Source organism: Lontra canadensis, unplaced genomic scaffold, assembly GCF_010015895.1.
Source record: "Lontra canadensis isolate GAN:19392208 unplaced genomic scaffold, GSC_riverotter_1.0 scaffold329, whole genome shotgun sequence".
NCBI lineage: Eukaryota > Metazoa > Chordata > Mammalia > Carnivora > Mustelidae > Lontra > Lontra canadensis.
In genome coordinates, this window is record NW_022631323.1 from 1 (window position 1) to 21321 (window position 21321).

The 21321-nt window shown below is 48.3% G+C and overlaps 1 protein-coding gene across 1 annotated transcript in view; it reads right to left on the reverse strand.

Annotated features, from left to right (window-relative positions):
- Positions 1–11476: 11476 nt before the first annotated feature.
- LOC116862790 (serine/arginine repetitive matrix protein 1-like) overlaps positions 11477–21321 on the reverse strand; it is a 30415-nt gene continuing 20570 nt past the window's right edge. Inside the window, exons 2-5 of the mRNA XM_032850195.1 lie at positions 19610–20523; positions 13694–13806; positions 12769–12818; positions 11477–11581 (exon numbers count right to left, since the gene is read on the reverse strand). Of these exons, the coding sequence (XP_032706086.1) occupies positions 11477–11581; positions 12769–12818; positions 13694–13806; positions 19610–20523 (1182 nt within the window). The remainder of the gene's footprint in view (positions 11582–12768; positions 12819–13693; positions 13807–19609; positions 20524–21321) is intronic.

Below are 21321 nucleotides of genomic sequence, written 5' to 3' on the forward strand. Positions count from 1 at the left end.
TATATATACACACACACACACACACACATATTTCTACTGAGAAACTAGGATCCTCTGGGACTATGGGCAAGTTACTAAATTTCTTGGTGCCCCCATTTCTTCATCTGTGCTAATCATACTCAGAGGCCCCAAGACTGCTGAGAGATTTAAATGAGGGACTGCCCCAAAAGCATAGTGCCTGGTATGGATTAGGAAAATCAAGATTGGTTGGTTGGTTGAAGGCGTGTGTCCTAATCCCACTACCCCATTTATTGCCAAACAAAAAGAAAGAAAGGTAATAACTTTAGTGGTTGCATCCTTAGTCTGGTCTTTCTTTGGTAACAAAATTATTTACAGAGGTGGTCATATTTTTAAAAAATTGATCACAAATTCTGTTGAAAAATGAAACAAGATTGGAAGGACATCTTAGAGATCAGGTAATCAGGCCATTTAACAGCTGAGCAAAGTGAGGCTCAAGCGACTGTCTCACCAATTTTGTGCAGTGGGTGGGCTCAGCTGAGGCCGCCTCAATACACTTCATGCTTTCACAGAGTTGTCAAACAGAAGAGGTTGATGTGAAGTGAAAACAATTTTACCAGAGCCCAGCGGGCCCCCAACTAAAACTAGCTAGCCGAAGACTTAGAACCAAGACCGCTCCTTTACCTCAGAGCTTGAATTTCTGCTCCCAGGAAACTTTGCAAGGGAGTTTCATCCACTGGCCCCAGCCAACTCCACTTCAGGTCAGTAAACACCGAGCGTGACATTGTGCTGGGCCACCGGACTCAAGGCTGAGGGAACTAGCAAAGTGATATTCCAAAAATTGGGCTGCAGAGGAGAACTAAAACTTTTGGATCAAAGCCCTAAGCAATTCAAAGAACCTCTGCTTCCATTTGTTTAAAACTTCCGTCCTCCTGAAGCCCCTTAAGAGCCTATCAAACCACATACAGACTTTTAATTTCTTGAACATAATTTTACTCTAAGTAAAAACAAAACAAAACAAAAAAACAAAAAACAAAAACACAAAAACCCCAAACAAAACACCCCAAAACCTCTCCCGGCCTGGCTTCTGTATCTCTCACACACACTGGGAGAGGGAGCTGAGGCCAGGCTAAGGCTGGTTGGTTAGGATTCGTACTGGTGATCCAGCACTGGAAGCCAGGAGCTGACCCTGGACCCACAAAGAGGGGCAAGAAGTCTGTCCATCTGTAGAGGCCACATCCACGGGCGGTGACCACACTGGATGACCTCTGCTTGTCTGGTTCAGCTCTGTCACCAACCAGAACATGACAGGCAAGAGAGGAGTGACAAATGGCGGGAGGGACGGGCCAGAACTTTTGTTTATCTCCCGGACCAACAACAACCAGATTCAGAAGGCCAACCCGATGGTCTAATAATACCCTGCGCCTCACATGACCAGCATGAGGCAAGATGAAAGAAAACAAAAGCCTTGAGTCCCTCTCCGAAGGGCAGTTAGCCGTGAGCTGTGACTCACCATGGGGTGGGAGGAGGGCAGGCAGCTCTCTGCCTGAAATCCGTCCAAAACCCAGCTTCCATGTGACTACCATCTCTTGAAGGCGTCAGTGTTAATCTTGTCTAAAAATGCACCAATCACAAGGACAGAAAACTCTCCAGGCTATGACTATGCATTTGAGGGAAAACAAAAAGCCCTTTCTGATTGAGATGATGTTTGACTAAGCAGAAGGAGGAATGCAGCAGCGAAAATTTCTCAACTGACAGCAGAAGGACACGTCAAACACCCTGCGTTTAGCCCTATCTCAAGAGAAAGTCCCTCCTTCCACCGCCAGGCAGTGGTGGGGTCAGGAGAAAAACCGTGGAGGAGACCCAGCTTCTCTAGCCGGGTAACCTTTACCACTCTCTCCCATTAGCAAGTGTTTTCTGAGTGTCCACTCTGCCCTAGTGCTGGTGACATGGCTATGGCAATAAAGACACGTGATGGCTAGACTCATGGTGTTTATGGTCTAGTTGCTGGTGTAAGTCAGTTAACCTCTCAAAACCCTAGTTTCTTCATTTCAAAGATGGAAATAAAAAGACTACCTACTTCACACGGTTGTTAGGAGAATTACAGAGATAAATATGTGAAAACCCACTCTAAATTCCAAATACAAGGCATTATTAAGATATTATTTTGTCCTCTTCCAGACCCTAGTCTTTTAGTGAAGTTTATAACTGCTATCAAGGTTTAGCAAACTTTCTGTGAGGGCCACATAGTAAATATTTTGGGCTTTGTGGGCCATATGCTCTTTGTCCCAAGTACTCACCTACTTAGCTCAGCAGTGGTAGAGCAAAAGCAGCTTTAGGCAGTATGTAAATGAGTAGATGTGGCTGTGTTCCAATAAAACTTTATTTACAAAAACAGGTGGAGGGCCAGACTTGGTCCTTGGGCCATAGTTTACCAACTTCTGATATATATCTATATCTATGATATATATAAACTTAATATATATCATAGATATATCATAAAATTTAAGAAATATCTATTTGTGTGTGTGTGTGTGTATATAAATAGAGTTTAGGAGGGTTTCAGAACTAAACTTCCTGCTTCAGTTCCCCCATCTGTAAAATATGCATAATAATAGCATCCACTTTAGAGCTGCAGTGAAGATCTGTGTTCATAAAACACAACAGTGTCTGGTGCAAAGAATATACTCATTATTATCATTAGTTTTTATCATAATGCAGAGACTATTACTAGGTAAAATCACTCTAAGGAGGGCATAGTCAATCAGTAAAGTACACCTGGCTTAAAGATCTTTAGAATCTCTATATTTCAATTTTATTCATTGTCAACCAAATGCTTAAATGGTTTCAAATTTTAATATTCCTTTCTGTCATTTTTATTATGTTTGTGATACATTTAATAGCTCGCTATCTGTTGGTGAGAGTTAATGTTGCTACATTTCACGTCTCACATTGTTGCATTTACCACGAGGTCTTGTTTTGCTAACAGTAACGAGGGGTCACTATGCATCAGGGTCACTACGCATCAGCACTAAGAACTTCACATGTATGATCTGACCTTGCTTAGTGTTCCACGGTGAGCTGAAGGGTTGGGTTCTCCACTTGATAAGAGAGGACACTGTGGCTCAGAGAAGTCAAGTACCTCGAGTCACACTAGCAGTAGTAAGTGGGAGAGCCAGGACTCGTGCCCATTTGTGTCTTAACAGAGGACATGTATTTTGAGGACTTAAGGACTTCAGCTTTTCAGGGTCAATCAAATGGGCACCTAGGGCCAAACTTTAAAACTAGTAGCAATGTCACTAGTTTTATTTATTAATACTACAATACTAGTAGTATTGCGATGTTCTGGGAGACAAGAGTGTGGAAATTCCCTATTAATAGGACATCGTGACAGGTGATCAGCTTTTACCAGGAAGGGCGAAAAAATTCCCAGAAAGTGTTACTAACATGACTGGGACGGGGCAGTTGCTTTCGGTGAGCCACTTAGGTCTACTTTCCACGGAAGCAGAACTCTGCAGGCCCCGAATGGGCAGGTAGTTTTGTGTAGAGCTAGTGGTAAAAATGACAGAATTGATTCCTTTTACTTCTGAGAGCTGTGTGCCTAGGGGAGCAGGACTCTCTCTAGTTGTTTATTTATGAAGAGGACCTAGCGAACTGGATTCTTTGCCTCCAGCCACAAGAGAGCAGAGGAAACTGTCTTGTTGGGAAAAGTGGCTTCTTTTCTGCTGGGCGGATCTGAGCCCAGGTGCCAGTAATTTGCAGCCGTGTTTGTGGGGGGAGGGTCAAGAGGAGGAGGACGAGGGGCAGGAGGGCTCTCAGCCGCTGCCCCCCCCCAGCCCCAAATTCCACGGTATCACCGCCGCGTGGGCAGCCTGGGTACCCGGCCTGATGTGCAGAGACTAGTTGTGCCGTCACAGGAAAGGTTCTGGGCTACCAGAGGATGGGATGCTGGTCACCGCAGGGAAACCACATCCTGCCCTTCAGCTTTGGCTCATGCTGGTTTTGGAGACATTGAGTAGGAGAAAGACCAAGTTGCAAGCAATATCGCATAGCAAACCTCGGGACGGATCCCACCACAGTCTGAAGTGGTGTGTGGACCACGACTGGGCACAAGCCAGACTTCCCTCCTTTCTCACTTCGCTGTGGAAAGAGGTTTCCTCTCTTCTCTCCCCTTCATTTCATCAGAGCATTCGTACTTACAGAACACATGAGCTCCTGTCATTTCTCTGCCTGAAAACCTCAAGTGGCTCCCCTTTTCACATCCAGAAGAATCTAAACTCCTTTCCGTGACTGGCCTGTGCCCTTTCTCCAGTGTCACTCTGCACCACACTTCCCCGACCCATTCTGCTCTAGCCCCGTAGCCCGTCCTGGGTTCCCTGCACCGGCCGGCTCAGGAACCCCCTCCCAGCCTCTGCCCTTGTCATGTCTTCCTGTGCTGGCTTCGACCCACCCCTCAGGCCTCAGTCCAGAGGTCACCTGCTCAGACCGTCCTCTATGGGAACCGTCTGGTCTCCCTGTCCCACTTACACATCTCTGAAATGATCTTGTTTCCTCGTTCAAGGAAGCTCTAATTGGGATCTGAGCCTCAAGACAGCAAGGCTTGTTTTGTTCCCACCCACTCTACCCCCAGCCTGGCACATGGTAGGTGGGCGACTGATACCTGTTTTCTAATACATCTGTCTCGCAACCCATGCATGTTGTAGCTGCAAGGGACCTGGACAAGAGTTTACCCAAGTCCCTCCTCTCCAGATGAGGCAGATCACGGTCAATGGCAGATGGTCTGGACTGTGAGGCTGGGAGTCGTACAGGGTCTGGTCCCAGACTGATATTTCAGGAGTTAATTCACTTATGGTGCATACATATCCCAGACATCTCGCAGAGAGGCAAGCAGCCGAGATCTAGAGGGACACTGAACAGAAGCAGTAGCTGGCCTGCCCCCTTAAGACAAAACCACCTGGAGGTTAATCATAGGCTGGTGCGTCCTCTGTCCTGCATAGAACATGGTTAAGAACAGAACTTATCTCTAAATTCTTCCATGTCCTAGGACAGTGCGCCCTGACGTTTGAGCTGTAGGTCTGATGGAGAAGCATGCCTCCGGGCTATCAAAGGTAGGCCAGAGATGCAGAAGCCTGCGGTTCTCACTGCTCCGTACCAAAGCTGGGTGCCTCCAGGAAGCTTTTGGTCTTCTGGAAGAAACCCTTGGTTACGTCAGGCGCTGCCTCTGCTTGTACCAAGTGCCTTGTCCTTTCAAGACCCTTATTTATTCAGTGGACAACACAGATTAAAAACCTGGAAAGTTTTGTCCTGACTTTGAGCTTGAACACTGACAGGTTGGAAGAGGGAACATTTCAGCGGCATGAATAATCTTCAGGCACGTCAAGATCGGGTAAATATTATTTGCAAGGGAAACATCTCTCTAACTGAGGGCGTTAAAATCCTAAGATGGAGGGCCAAGTTTATACAAATTAATTGTATTCTCACTGGAGAGAAACTCGCCTGTCTTCTATCCGTCCCAGATATTTTTTTTTTTAAAGATTTTATTTATTTATTTGACAGACAGAGATCACAAGCAGGCAGAGAGGCAGGCAGAGAGAGAGGAGGAAGCAGGTTCCCCGCCGAGCAGAGAGCCCGATACGGGGCTTGATCCCAGGACCCTGAGATCATGACCTGAACCAAAGGCAGAGGTTTAACCCACTGAGCCACCCAGGTGCCCCCCGTCCCAGATATTTTTGAACTTGTAATGGTGCCCTGCTCCCCGTTGCAGCAGTCGGAGCGGCTCTGTTTGCCCCCATATTCCTGCTGAGACTGGGCTTCCCGTCTGCTCCAGCATCGTCCCCTCCACCCTGGAATTCCACGAGGCCGGATGTCACATCGCCCTCGGTCTCTGGTCCATATGCACTTCCCCCCGCCAAGTCCCGTTCTTTTCCATCTCCAGATTTCTGCTCCTGCCACTTGTGCCACAAAGCCTGCCATTTGCCTCTCTACCTCGCTGAGTCCTGGCCATCCTATAGGGAAGGAGGCTGGTTCTTCAGTCTCAGGTTCTACCTCTTACAAGAAGCTGTCTCCAATATCCCCTTCGTCCACTCTCCTACACAGGACCAAAACCCCATTTGCATCTCAGTGGTGGAACCTTGTCCCCCCAGAGTAGCCCAGAAGCTCCTGACAAACAGGGGCCAGGTGCTCGTTGACTCTCAAGTGGCTTTGGCAACACTAGGTCAATGTTACGTGTTGCATCCAGAAATCCTTGTGTAGGAACGTGAAAGCGGTCACCTGGAGGAGCCTGTGATCTCTGGGGATCTAGCAGGAGGGAGCTGCCAACTCCTTGCTATTTGGAGAGCCTCTGTCAGTGGACCTGAGGGGACTTGCGGTCCTAGCTTACAGACACTGGAAAAAAATACCTGTTTTATCCTGAACTGGAGCACTTAGAGTATAGCACCGAATGCTCTCAGGAACTTACCTCCTTGAATGGGAGAAAAGTCTGCTGATTGGTATTCAAAAGTCAGCTCACCTGTCCAATTTATGATATCCTCCCACCCCCCACATAGTAAGTCCCTGACTTATCCTAGAAACTAGACTGAATTTTTGTATAAAATCTATTTCTGGGCCCCTAGTGGGATAAGGTTTAGATTCAGAGTCCTTAAGAAAAAAATTTGATCCTGCGGTCTCCAAAGTGGGATGGGAGAGGAAAGCAGGCAGAAAAACCATAAAACATCAAGCTCTCCATTTCATCTTTAATCTCTCTTATTTCTATTGTCTTTCTATGTGTGTGTTTTCTAATGCCTGTAATCAGGACCCGACAGATGAGGATATTAATGGCAACAAGAGATTCTCCTCAAGTTCTTACCATGTACCAGGCACTGTTGGAAAGGACTTAAATCAAGTTTTAATTCTCTGGGTAACATGACGGGGCAGATAGCATTATTAGCACCTTTAATAGGTAGGTGATTCACAGATGAATTTATGAACACACATATATGGGGAGTCCATGCTGACATTGTTTGGGGTCCATGGTCCAAAATACCACTATGCTGGGCTCCTGGCCATGCCTCTCATTTTCACAGGTCCTCCCCACTTGTCTGGGCATACCCCCATGCCTGTGAGTGTTCCCCACTTTTGTGGGTACCGAGACATTGCAGGATCTGCTATGCAAAGCCTGAATGCTTATTATGATGGAAAGCCAGGAATTCTTTTTTTATTTTTTAAATTAACATATAATGGGAAACCCAGGAGTTCTAAGACACAGACTTTCTCTGGTGGCACTGGCAGCCTAATCCCCACTTTGGGCCCTCAAATGTTAATTCCCAATCATTTCTGCAAGTCACTTTCAAGTAGGCTCACAATGGCTCTGTTCTTTTGACTTTGCTGTGTCTGGGTGACAGGCCTCTTTCCCTCTATCCCAGCTTCTCTGTCCCAGGGGAAAAAGAACCCCTGGTTTTAAGACCCAGGTGGCAGGGGCCACCCTCCACCCAAAGAAGGTGCCGGGTCTAGGGCAGTGCCAAATTAAACCAAGGTCACTGCAGCCGAGGAACCCAGTGAAGGGGCCGGGCTTGTCAGGCACATCACGACCCACCAGGGGGTTGGCAACAGCATGCCCTTAATTTAAGGCATTGGGTTTGAATTTGAGTCACAGTGCCATATTTCAGCCTTTTGTTGGCCAAACCGCCAGTCAACTTAAACTAAAACATGTTTTTGGAAGAGACTTTTAGGGGTGGTAGGAATGCAGTAACTTGCTGGAAACATTCAAATGATCTTAGGGTGGTAATGCAGAAAAGAAGTAAGAATGTGCCTGGGTTTCGCTTGGGATGTTCGTTTTTGCTGCAGAGGGCTAGAGAGGGGGGTTACAAACGTTTGCTTATCCTTTTCTGATCTGCTAACACCTGTGGGTCAGCTCATTCCAGTCAGGAAGTGGCCCTCAGTGTTCTCCAGGACCTTGCTGGTCTGGAGGGGGCATCAAGAGCCAAAAGAGAGAGAGAGAGAGAGAGAGAGCGCCCAAGCGAGCTGGGAGACCAGTTCAGAGGTCATCCTGGCATTAAAGCATTAAAATCCTCTCCTCTTTTGTGCCTCCCTGTCTCTTGTTTGAAAACACTGTGTGCAAACTATGGCATTTGGGCTCCCGGGAGTTTTTTGAGCTGGTTCTCAAACCTGAAAACACAGGGATCACTTGAAGGATAAATTTAAGAAGCAATGTGTGGGCACCACCTTCAGCTCATTAAATCGGATGCTTTAGAGGTGGGCGTCTGTAGACCAACAGGCTTTGCAGGTGATTCTAATGGACAGCCAGTTCAAATGAGAACCAGTGGGCCATCGCAGGCTCACTTCAGAGAGCCAGGAGTCGGTGTGTGGTCTCCAAAACCCTCTCCCGGTTTACTGGAGACCTATTTTCCCCACTAGCCGCGCTGTGCCCTGACTGCGTTAACCAGCTCTCCCCTCCTCGTGGTGACCAAGTGCCAAGCCCGCCACCAGCCCAGCCCCTGGAATCCTCGCCAGCTCCAAGCTGTGTTGGCCTTGAGGCACGGTGGAAACCAATTTTTTAAAACGACCTTTCATAAATGGGTAAGTCGTTGCCTCTAAAGGGTTTAAATCCTCTTTAAAACCCACAGTTAAGGGGCGCCTGGGTGGCTCAGTGGGTTAAAGCCTCTGCCTTCAGCTCAGGTCATGATCCCAGGGTCCTGGTATCGAGCCCCGCATCGGGCTCTCTGCTCGGCAAGGAGACTGCTTCCTCCTCTCTCTGCCTGCCTCTCTGCCTACTTGTGATCTCTGTCTGTCAAATAAATAAATAAAATCTTAAAAAAAAAAAACCAAAAACAAAAAAAACCCACAGTTAAAATTGTATTTAAGCCATCACGCGTGTGTAGGGAAGAGGGTAAAGACAGTGAGTAGAACCTGAAGCCTATGGAAATAGGGTACAGATGCTGTATGAGAACCTTTCCAGTTTGTTAAAATTTTTGATTTAAGAAATTCCATAAAATTTTCATATTTACTGATAAAAATTATGAAATCTTGCAATAGGGGTGTTAGCCATCTCTTTTATTTCCTCTGCATGATCTGTTTCTGAAGGTGACAGCCAGCATAAACACAACCCATTTTTTAAAAATGTACTTGGCTTTAAAGAAATTTAAATTTTTTTTTTTTTTTTTTTTTCCTTAAGGCTTTTGAAGCTGGTTCAGTCATTCACTGGAACTAAGGAGTCACTGTAGTACTGTATTAGGAAGCCGTTAGGTAGAAGTAGTCCGATGCGGGGCGAGTGGGGACGGGGTGGGGACATAATGGCAAGCTACTCTGCAAAGTTGGTTTAAGGATAAGAAGAATATATGAGATGTGCATAGAGTTCCTTAGTAGAAAACCCTCAAAATGCAGTGCCTATCATTAAAATGTTTTAAGCTCTTTATGAAAATAACATTATTTCTCAAATTATAGAGGACTCGAACAGTGAAGGGGAAAAAAAGATGGCTCTTTCCAAAATAGAAACATTTTTCCACTACCGCTGAACCTGACAACTCCGAAAGCATGTAGCAGTTTCTCTGACTTAAAGATTATTTACAGAAAAGTGCTCATAGTTTACAAGTAGATACTACGAGATATAAGCTCTCTATCCTGGGTCTTTATCAAGTGCAAGATTTCCTTTTTTTTTTTTAGGAGAAAAACATTTATCAGCTGGCCTGAAAAGGCATATTAGGGAGAATTAATAATTTCGGTTAGTAGGTAGTAATAAATATTGTAGCAGACCCTGAATAACAGGTTCTGGTTTGCAGGGTATTTCCATAGAAAATACATTACTGAGTGGCCAGCCACCCTGCGAGGTGGTTGTAAATCCTTACCGAAGGGGCAGAGGAGGCTTAGGGAGGCTGAAATAGGCAGAAAGTAGGGCCTGAAATAGCTTGACCTCAGACCATTGTACTTTGCCATCTCTGCTTGCAGATGACCCACTGTACAGCGGAGAGTGTGGACTCTAAGATGGACTAGGTTTCCAATTCCAATTTTGTTGCTTACACAGCTCCGTGACCTTGGGCAGGTCATTTTACCTTGCAGTACTTCCGTTTGTTTAAACGGGTCAGCAAAGTCCCCCCACTTCGTAGGGTTCATGGAAGGATAAAGGTGAATGTACGGAATTATGCGGAAATAGATTTTGGCTATTGTAGTCTTGTCCCTTTGCTTTATTTCTTGGGAAAGGAAAAACAGGTAGGAAGGAGAACCATCTAAAACTGGACCGTTTTTGCTGATCCGTTTGTAATTAAGACATCAGAACTGGGTGTCCTCCCCTGACATCTAGAACATGGAAACTATTCATATTCTTAGTAACAGAGTTTCCAGCTCTTGCTGGGCCTCTCTCCAGCCAGCCTGGGCCAGGTTGCAGGCCACAGTGATCTCCCTGGAGTGGCAGAGTCACACTGAATGACACGGACATTTCATCCAGAAGGTCTCTCATGTTCATCCCTTTTGGACAGCAGTAAGGGCTCAGCTGAGAGCAGACAGATCTGCTCAAGTGGTCACAGGCTCAGCTCAGAGCTTCTGACCTCCAAGGAGGCCTGCGTATCAGGTCGCTTGGGACAGCCAGGCCTGTATCTGCCCAGATGACAGGTGAATGACCCGGGCCTCAAAGGGGGCTTGATGTCATCACTCGGGCTGAGCCGTGGCTGTCATCGGACTCCGTGACCCGGCACAGAGCAGCACAACAACCCAGGAGAAAGAATGAAAACCCAACACATCAACACCCCTTGTGAGCATATTCTCTCCTGCTTCTGAGCCTAAAACATCTGAGCCGCGACCTCCCTGGTTGAACCACGGACAGAAACGCACAAGAGACCAAAGAACGGGGGAAGCAACAACAATGAACCAGTTAAAAAGAATCACAGACTTGAGGGGCATGGGTAGACTCATTTGCTTTACTCCATTCATTAATGGAGTAACACTAATATGTTGCTAAAACTCATTAACCCCTCCCCCGCCCAAACATATGGTTTCAAATGGAAAGCAAGTGACCCAAACAGGTAGTTTCAAGCTTTGGTGAGCACGAGACTGAATGTCATCCCACGGGGTGGAAGGGAGTCATGGGTAGGAAGCATTGGGGTGTTTGAACTCATCTGGTTTTGTAGCCTAAACCACGACTGCCTTGGGGTCACCTAGAGTCCGCTCAAGCAGGACAAGGAGGAGGACAGTGGGAACGACCCGAGGAAGGAAGGTTTTTAAAACAAGCCATGGTGTGGCTTTCTGCTGGATTTGCTCTGGCTCCTGTTGCTGCCCGCAATGTGTCTCCATTTATCCGTGGGGGCTGGGAGTGGCTCCCATGAGCATTATGGCCACTGCTGTCTGTCACAGCCAATCTCAGGAATGCCCTAATGGGACCCACACAAGGACTTAAAGTACATCTGGAGAGAAGGGAGTGGACAAGTTTGTTTTCTGCTTTCCTCAAAATTCCCAGGGTCCTAAGAAGCTATTTTGCTGGGGCAGGGGCAGGGGGTGGGGCAGATAACGACCTCAAGACAACCCGAAAAGATAATTCAGCCGACACTTGTAACCTTCAGAGACTTACCCGTACGACGTAGTTAAACCTTCTGGAATCCAGAATGGCTGTCGAGAAGTCCAGCCTGTTGAAAGCTTCTCCCAAAGTGCAATATCCATGGCGCTGGACGTGAAAACAGGGGGTGCAGAGGTCATTCTCCAGAACAGTCCCCCCCCGGACTCTACTGATAGGCTGGATGCTGGTCTTAGGTAACCTATGGCCACCTGTGGCTTTCCTGTGCCATGAGCAGCTCTTTCTGGGAATCCCCTGCAAGCCACAGCGATGTGGGGTATAGCCAGCAGCTGCTTTAGCCAGTGACTCATGCGTTACACACCCCTCTTCAAGATTTGTACCATTTGAGCCCTTGCACAGACTTGAATGGGGAGATCATCAGTAGTTGCTTATCAAGGGAAGGTTGGGAGTTGGATGTATGATGGGTGACCTGATGCTAGCGGGTCACTGTAACATCTCCTGGGAGGGGAACTACACTTCCCAGGGTCAGCCTGCCTGCTACCCTGCCTCGGATCTTTAGTGCTTTTCTCATTGTGATCATCACAAGCATTTTTAAGGCTTCATGAGGAAGCAAAAGGAAGTTTTGCTCTTTTACCTGTGAACGCACAAGGAACTGGGAGCAGAGAGCCCTGACTCCGTCCCAGCTTTGCTCCCAGTATCTGGGTGGTCATGGGTAGGTCCATGCTTCCCCCACCACCCCCAGCAGGGCCTCAAACAGGCAGGGATGTAGATTTCACCAAGGTCCCTGACACAGAGAGATTCTATCATTCTACCAGACTGTGTTGTATCCTAGGTATTGGAGCAGATGACCGTGCAGAGAGAAAATACACATAAGAGGGTTTTATAAAGTGTCATGCGAATGTACTTATTTACTGTGTCTTCTCCCCTGCACACTCTTGTTAAAAACTTCTGCCGTGTTTGGCAATGGGCCCTTCCAGGGCTAAACCTTAACAAAGTTGGAGTCCGAAAAGATCTCAGAACAAAAGAGAGGCACTTTTCTGGGGGAAAGGCCAGGGCTTTATAACAATACATTTGAGATGGGTATATTAATCTTTATAAAGCATTTTACATAATCTCACCGAGTGATTAGGGAGTCTACTTAGCGACTTTTGCTTCTCACTCTCTCTGGAGACCTAAACTCTGATGGTCGGCTAGGTGGCGGGCTGCCAGCCATCATCACCGGCACCCAGGACAACGGCCGTGACCTGAAGTAATATTCTTGCCCAGCTTCCCCTCTCTACCCTGTTGGGAGAGGCCGAAAGCCACGCATACTCTTTAACAAACGGACGGATGCTCACCTCTTTAGTACTTCCTTTGTGAACATAGATCCATTTTTCTTGGTGGAAATCTATAGAGGCAATAAATAAATAAATAAATAAAAACTTAAAAAAAATTAAAAACAAACCCCCCCAGCTTTAAAATTTGCAGCATGCCCCAAATTTTAAACCTGTTTCTTTTTCACATATCCAATGTGTCAAACATTTTGACAAAAAAGACAGACTCTACGGACAATCTAAGAGATGCAAATGCCCGATTTCTGCAGCAGACGTGTACTGGTGTTACAGCCCACTTGGTCTAAAGCACTGTACATCTTGGATCATCGGACTTAGAGGACCAAAGCTCCAAATTGGGGAAAAAAAAAAACAAAACTGAATATCCAAAGACAAGTTTGTTTTAAATGCCAAGCCTACAGCTTAGGCAAGGCCATAAAAAGTGGAAATAAAGCAGATAACATGAGGAAATCATGTTGTCCAGGTGGCTTAAACCGAAGAGCTGTAATTCCCGCTTATTAATAGAACTTTATACTCTTATGTACGGCATTTTGAAGCGTAATGGGATTTATGCAAGGAAAGAGGGAGAAACAGATCTATATCCAAAGCCTCAAAGCTCAGTGTCAAATAAAAGCACATGCTGGAACGGATTCAGCTGGCCCTATCCCTGTATCGTAACTAAATTAACTACGTCGGATGTAAGTGACCAGCAGGAGAAAAACACCACGACTACCCGCTGACTTATAAACAAGTCTATAAGGAACACAATCTTGCTTGTAACATGCACAGCCGGCTTTCTGACTGCAGAGATCCCAAGGACCTCTGTCAATGTCACCGTCAACATTAAAGCAGATGTCTCACATTTGGGGTCTGATTTTCTTTCTCCCCAACAAAGAACCCATCTTAGCGATCTTCAAACAGCCTTCTTCCAAGTTCAAAGCAAATGGCTTACACTGAGTTTTGGTTTTGCTATTCAGCATGTCCTTCTTTCTCTTCTTGGCTGCAACATCATAGTTCAGGCTGTTGAAAAGATTCTCCTTGTTGTAGACTTCCTTGTTGCAGTAACTAGGAATGACAGAGGAGGGGATGAGCTGGGATAGCGATCCTCTAGTAAGCACTGTTTCTATAAATAACTCGCTGGGTTATAAAACACAAACATACATCTTCTCCAACAAAACAATAAACCCCCATTAAAAGAACTCTGTGCAGGCACAGACCTCCCTCTTTGGGGGTGAAATATTCTCGCGTCTCTGTGAAGGCAGGGATGGGGGCTTCTGCGTCTTTTGAATTTCCAACAGTGCCTGCCATTGTGTCCGACACACAGCCCTGTACCCTTTAACCAAGGGCAATGCCGGGCACTACAATATTACTTTAAGCAAAAATGATGACTGCAGCGGGGGGGAGGGCGAGGGAGGATTACTGGTATCACTGTAGTCCACAATGCCTTCATTTTGCAAAAGCACCCACCCTAAGCGGCTTTCTAAAAAAACAGCTTTATGGAGATATAATTCGCATACCATACAATCCACCCATTGAAAGTGTGCCCAAGCGGCTTTTAACGAGCATGCTTCTGTCATGCCTCTGAAACATGATCACATTTGCCAAAATCGGACTTACACCCTCCATTTCTAGGCGATGTTTTGTATACAGTGCTAATGTGACTAACATTAGGCATCATGCTATGGGGTGAAGACCTTGGGTCCTAAATGAAACCAGCTGAATTCACAGCTCCTAAGTTTCTAAGGGCTGAAAAGACAGAACTGTCCCCATCACAGGTCACTGAAGGACACACAAGTTCCCCTGGGGTCAGGTGCATATTTCCATCAGGAGGCTGAGTTCTAGGCTAGTACAACCATGTAACTTTGCAGTGCGTCTCTGAAGAGTTTCTGCAGAAGGGATGCCAGAGAAATACTGAGGAATAGTGAGTAGCTCTTCCAAACCCCATGGGTATGGATGCGAGAGGCAGGATTTCTAATGCCCACTGGTAAACATAAATTAGGGCCTTTTTCTTCTATCACCAATATATCAGAGTCCTTTAATTTTCAGAGTCCCTCTGCTGAATTTAAAAGGGGATTTGCTTTAAATCTTCTGACATATGGCTATTGGGTAAAAGGAGGCACCCCTGCACTTCTCCATTCCACGGACGTTATAGAAATAGTAAAAGAGAAAAGAGGGTTTAAACTAATTTCCAGTATCCTGTCGCTGAAATCAATCTCTCAGGTAGCACTTCTGTAAGTATCTTGCTACATAAATGCTTACATGGGATATCACCAACAATATTCTGGGCCCATGGGGAGGAGCTTGATGGATAATCATTTTTTTAAAAAAGATTTTATTTGTTTATTTGACAGACAGACATCACAAGTAGGCAGAGAGGCAGGCAGAGGTTGGGGGTGGGGGGGAGAAGACTCCCTGCTGAGTAGAGAGCCCAATGAGGGGCTTGATCCCAGGACCCTGAGATCATGACCTGAGCCAAATAATCATTTGTTAATCTGCCCTATAAAGGTCATGTTTAATACCATTTACTGGGTTTCCTATGAGCTACAGCCTTCTTCTTTTCATTCAGGCGAAAGAGGATATTTTTAGGTTTCACAGTGAGTCATTAAAGCCAACAAGAAATTTCTATCAAAGTTGAGAAGAAGGGAAACAGAGGGAAGGTCACTTGACTGGTCCAGGATATACCAAAGCTGAGAACAGCTTTAGAAAGCAAAGGGAGAGCCTTTTGTGTGTAAAAAGGCCACATGAAGGCTTATTTTTAAAGAAAACATACTTCTGCACTCTGAACAAAAACTGGGAGCCTAAATTCCACCTGTAGAGAACCATAAAATAAATCAGCCTTATTCTCTTAATCACACATTTGAGATTTAGCAGAAAGTTTTCAGAGCCTGGACCATAGACTGTGGCCATTCTCCAGAAATTTTAAATATTTATAGTTTCTCTTACTCTCTTCTAATTGAGAACATTACTCAAAGGAATTTGAGCACCCGCCTTCCTTATTGAAATGACAATAATCTGCTTTAAGCCCAAGTGACTCATTTTCAAAGTTAAGTTTAAGAAGAATTTGACATCATTGAGGATGCTCTCCCACTGTTGTATGTAGATAAACTTCAACCAAAGACAAAGCCTGCACTTTTCTCTTAGTTTTTAGGTTTTGGACTCCAGAGGTAGGTCCTAGAAGGAAGGGCTAGGAGATTCATTTGTGTTGCCTGCTTACAGGTTTTCTGTCAAGCAATAATTTATTCAGTTAGAGGCTATTTTGAAAGTTCAATTTCATCCATTTCAAGGAAATGCAAAGCCAATGGAAAATTACAACTGAAAATTTTAACAAGAAAAGCCACCACCATTTAGGAACCATGACATTTAATTTTTTTTTTTTTAAGCAAAACTATTTAAAGAGTCTACTTTCTTCATTAAATTCAATAATATCCACTAAAGTTGCTATTTTGTGGTCGGTTTTTACTAATCTTGATTTTTATAGACACAGGCCTAGAATAAGAAAAAAAGACCTCTCCCAGCCCTATACTGTCAACAGGCACATAACCAAGATACCGAAAAACAACTTTAGAAAAGGTGGAAAGATTTCAAAATTAAGACCATTTGGGCAGAGGAGATAAAAAGGGAGGAAAGGGAACAAAGAGGCCTATTTCTCATTTTGTTTGCATTAACAGACCATCTAAGAAAGCTGTGCCTGCCCCAAAGGGCTTAGTTGTAGAGTAAGGCCTGTGAGATTTCTATGCTAATTTGCTCCCCTACATACCCAAATGGTCAAACTCCCTTGGCTAGCAGCCAGATTGTTCTGGTAAAACAAACAGCTTAATATACGAAGCTCACAGACCAGTGGCTTCCCGGCACACAGTAAGCCCTCATAAAAATCTGAACTATTATTTTTATCTCCTGCACTACTCATCCAGGGTACCAAGGTAAACTTCCTGCTTCCTGGTTCAGCCTCAGCTATCCTGGAAAGCAACACGGGAGTTTTTAGTGCAGAACTGGAGACTTGGAGAAGTGTGGCCTGAAGCTCTCACACACCACTGAGTTGACTCCTCCTGGGGATGGGGGAAGCAAGGGGGTTGTTGGTGAGAAGGGGCTCCTAGCTGTCATGGACTTAGTACTGTTGTGCTGTTGGAGAGGGACGGGGCTTGGAACACAGAGACAACGGCCAGCAGAGTCAGAGAAGGTGTGTGGTGCAGACACGGTGTGCTTTATCCCCAGGTCAGAACACACCAAAGGCGCGCTTTGTTCCTGACTCTCCTTCAGGCAGCTCACGGGATGGTTACTTGGAACTAGAGAAGTGTACCCTGCCTCTGTAGTTCTCTGTTTTATTACCCGTTCCTCCCCCTTTCGAAAGGGTCTGCCTTTTGTTTTCTAACAGGAGAGGCATTCAACTTCACCTGTGTAGGCAGGCGTTCAGCCCAAACCTTACATCACAGAGAAACATCACCAAGGCTAAAAACAGTGGGGATATTTGAGACTACAAACTTAGGTCTCAGAAGGCCAACTGCTTTTAACAAGTTGGCAGACGTCTCAGGCTAAGTAGGGAAGGGATTGTTTACAATTGGTGAAGGAAAAAAAAAGTACTCCACAAACAAACAGCGGCTGCTTTGCTAGGAGCTACCCAATGATTCCTAAACTCTGACTCATCTAAGAGCTCAGAGGGTCGGGACCTGTGTATTGATCACCATTTGTGATAACTTCAGTGGTGCCACAGTTCTGGCTCAGAGGGCAGGCAATGGGAGGAAAGAAAGGAGGCTCAGGAAGGGGACAGAGGGGTGTGAAGCTACCTGATCCCAGCCTCAGTTAAACTTGGGTAAGTTGAAACCAACTTCAGGTCTCCCATACTACCTTGAGAGAGGCACACTATTTGCTTCTAAGGGGATTGACAGCAGTTTATCTCCTGGAGCAGATAAAGTGTGACTATTTATAGGAACCAGAGGCTCTAGAGTTTGAATCCTCTCCTGCTGAATGAGCCTAGGGGTCTGCAACCTACAGTTACAAGAAGGGGAGCCACGGGGACACCATTCAGCAGATCATTGATGCACCACCCCCCCCAACAAAGACTGAGAACTGCTGTACAGAAATAAAGTACTGAACTATCAGATCATTCCTTAGGAAGAGGAGGAAGGAACCTTTTAGTCTAGGGAGAATGATTTAGGCATCATTGGTGACTTGCATCCCTAAAAGGGAAGAGTCCAGTGACAGCCATTGGTCTTTTTATTTTGCTCTAAGTAAATTATCTGATTTTCCATAAGTAAGATTTCTTATTTGCTCCCCAAATTCCACAGGACCTGCCTCAAAGTGTCTTTAACATAAGAGTTACACACGCTCTCATCTCTCCTGAAAGACCCCCAGGATTAAATGCTTTCTGGTTTTCTGTTTTTTCATTGAAGACTAAGGAGTTTTAACATTTCACAAATCACAGACACTTTGGCCTGGGGTGGGGTTGGGGGACAGTCTGGAGGTCCAGCTATCAAAATAACCATACTTTCTTGATAGTTTTCTTAAAATTGAGTGCCAAGGGCTCAGGAAAAAAAAAAAAATCATTGGTAAATCTCGGTAAATGGGAACCCCGTCCAGATACAGAACTCTCCACCAAAACCAATTTTTTTAAATTTTTTTTTTTTTTTAAAGATTTTTATTTATTGATTTGACAGACAGAGATCACAAGTAGACAGAGAGGCAGGCAGAGAGAGAGAGGGAAGCAGGCTCCCCGCTGAGCAGAGAGCCCGATGCGGGACTCGATCCCAGGACCCTGAGATCATGACCTGAGCCGAAGGCAGCGGCTTAACCCACTGAGCCACCCAGGCGCCCCTCCACCAAAACCAATTTAAGGGCTCTGGTGCCAGTGGTTTCAACCAAAGGCTGAGAGAAAAGGCACCCAAGGATGGCTAGGCTGCACTGGTCCCCTGGGGACCCACTTTCTTTGCCCTCCTCACCTGTGCCAAATGGCGGGGATCTGGAAGTCAACTGTTCAGATCCGGGACTGACAGATTCCAGACCACTTAACTTATTAGACAGCATTCCTGCGTTATTAACCAAGCAGAGCACGCGATCGAGGGTAACTCGGCTTTTCCACCAGACTGACAGAGCTCAGGTGGGCTTTCTGCAGTGGATAGCCGTCACTTGAAATTATTCCCCCAGGAAACTGACCGAAAGGGCCACCGAGGAAACAGGTGCAAATGCTTCGTCCTCTCAGAAGCAGAAGTCTTGTGGGTTTCAGTCCCGCCTCCCTTCCCTCCTCCGCAGCTCTGCAGCCGCAAGTCTTTACCCCGGTTCCTCACGTCGCCCCGCAAGCGCCGGTGCCCCAGGGACCATCTGGCCGCCCCTCCTGGTTACTCATCCTCCCTGCCCACTCTGCGGTCGCCTGTGCGTGGGAAGAGCCTGGGGGCGCTGGTCCCAGGTCCCATCGCGTCACCCGACTTGTGCCCACCTCGCTTGGGTGCCCCAAGCCCCACCGCCCCAGCGGTGAAAGGTGCGCAGCCCACTCGCCCGCGCCCCCGCGGCTGGTGTCCTTAAGACAGGGGTCCCCTGAAGTTGTGTGCTTAAGTTTGAACGTTTGCGGACAAAATCCGCGATTGTCGTCAGATTCTCAGAGGGACCGGGGTTCTGTAAAGAGTTGTGCCCACTCGGAGACGCTGACCTTGAACAAGAGAAACCAAATTCCCCAAATCCCGTGCTCTGGCGACCTCTTCAGAAAGGGGTCGACTCCCCCCAACCCCCGCCCATTCCACCCTCCACCCCACCTCCCGGCCCGGGGCTCCCTCCTCACTCTGTCCCAGTCCGGCCTGCCCCACCATTCACCCGCCTCGCGACCCCCAAATCAGCCCAGGTCTGTTCCGCTGGGCTGGAAGGTGGTGGCGGATCCACTCACCTGCTGAGGTCGCTCACGAAGCTGCCGCTCTTCTCATCCAGGAAGCGCTTCCAGCCGTCGGCCGTCTTCACCCAGCTCTGCCCGGGGGACCGCCAGTCCTGCCCGAGGAATGGCATGGCACCGGGGACGACGCGACGGACTCGGCGGACTGATGGACCGTACCGGCTGGACGGCCTCGGGGAACTGTCGCCCCAGGCGGGTGCTCCGGGGGCCGGGGCCGGCGAGGGCGCGGCTGCAGGGAAGCGGGTGGAGGGCTCGGGGCTGCGGAGCCGGGTCCTGTGCTCGCAGAGGGCGCGGCGCTGGGGAGGGTCGCAGGGCGCGCGGGGCGGGCGGGAGTGCTGCGCGGCCAGCGCGGCCGCAGTATTTATCCCGGGCCGCTGGCTCCGGCCCTTTGTTGCCGGAAGAGCCGCCTGCTCCTGGCCCGGCCCCCCCGCCCGAGCCCACGTGGCTTTGTTTATGGGCTCGGCTTGTTTTCCGAGGCGCCCGCGGCTCCCGCTCCTCTGGCGGTTGCACAACCACGCGCCGGTGGAAACTTGAAGCCGCGCTGCCAGGCCGGGGCTCCCGCCGCCGCTCCGCTCCAGGCCCCCCAGCGCCCGCTCCCCGCCCCCAGGGCGCAGCAGCTGCCGCCGCCGGGCGAGCCGAGCCCGGCTCTCGGGAAGCCGCGCCCCGTCCTCCCGCGGCTGCGGGGCTGGCGAGGTGCAGGAAGGAGGTCGGCGCGGCGTCTGGGTCACTCCTGGGCGGGGGTGGGGAGGAGGGGTTACCCCCTCCCCCCAGCCCCGAGCAGTCACATCGAGTCCCGCAATCACAACAGCCCTTAGGGAACGGGGTGGGGTGGCGGGTGGGGGAGACAGCACGGCGCGGCTGGACACAGGGCTGGGGGAGGGGGACGACAGCCTCCTGGCCTCAACCCAGCTCTGGGGCGGAAGCGGCAACTCCCCTCCCACACCCCCCCCTCCCCCGGTCAGGGGGAAGGGGACGTAGCCCCTACCCCACCCAGCCCCCAAACTGTCGTTAGCGGGTCCGCTGCCAGCCCGGGTCCGAGGGTGGCAAAGGAAGGAGAAGGACCGGGAGGCCAGGCGGCATCTTAGGCCCGCGGGGTGGGAGTGGAGAGCAGGGACAGTCCCCCACCCTACTCTCGGCGCCCTGAGCGCGCAGCGCCCACGTCGGGGGCGCCGGGCCGCCCACCGCGCCGTCGCGAGCACGTTCGAGGCGCCGGGGGCTGAGCTTTTGTTTGGAGGAACCTCTGCACCCTCCCCTTCTTCCCGCGGCGCGGCAACCTCGGGGCTGTTAATGTCTCTCAGGGAGCGACCAGGCCAGGAGTTTGTTTTGGCTCCGGTGAGCGTTCAGAGAGAGGGACGCAGAAAGCCCCTTCGCCCGACCGACGGGGACTAAAGAAGTGCGGCGAGCAGGCCCTGCCCGGGCGCAGGTGCCCAGACCCTCACAGACTAGCTCCTTAACCTAATCGTCTTAAACTGGGGCAGGCGGCCAGTGGGGGAGCTACGCGGTTTTCCAGATGAGGGCACAGAGGGCCGCATAGATGAGTTAAGCCAGTGACTTCCCCAGGATGGCTAGCTGCTTCACAGCCCTCAGTACAGTCTGAAGTTAGCCTGTTCAGTTTTACTTTTTGTTTGTAACAATCCGTCCCTCTCCATCCGTCTCTGCAGAATGTAAACCCCTTGAGAGCTGGTCGGTCTTGTTCAGCGGGCGGCCCA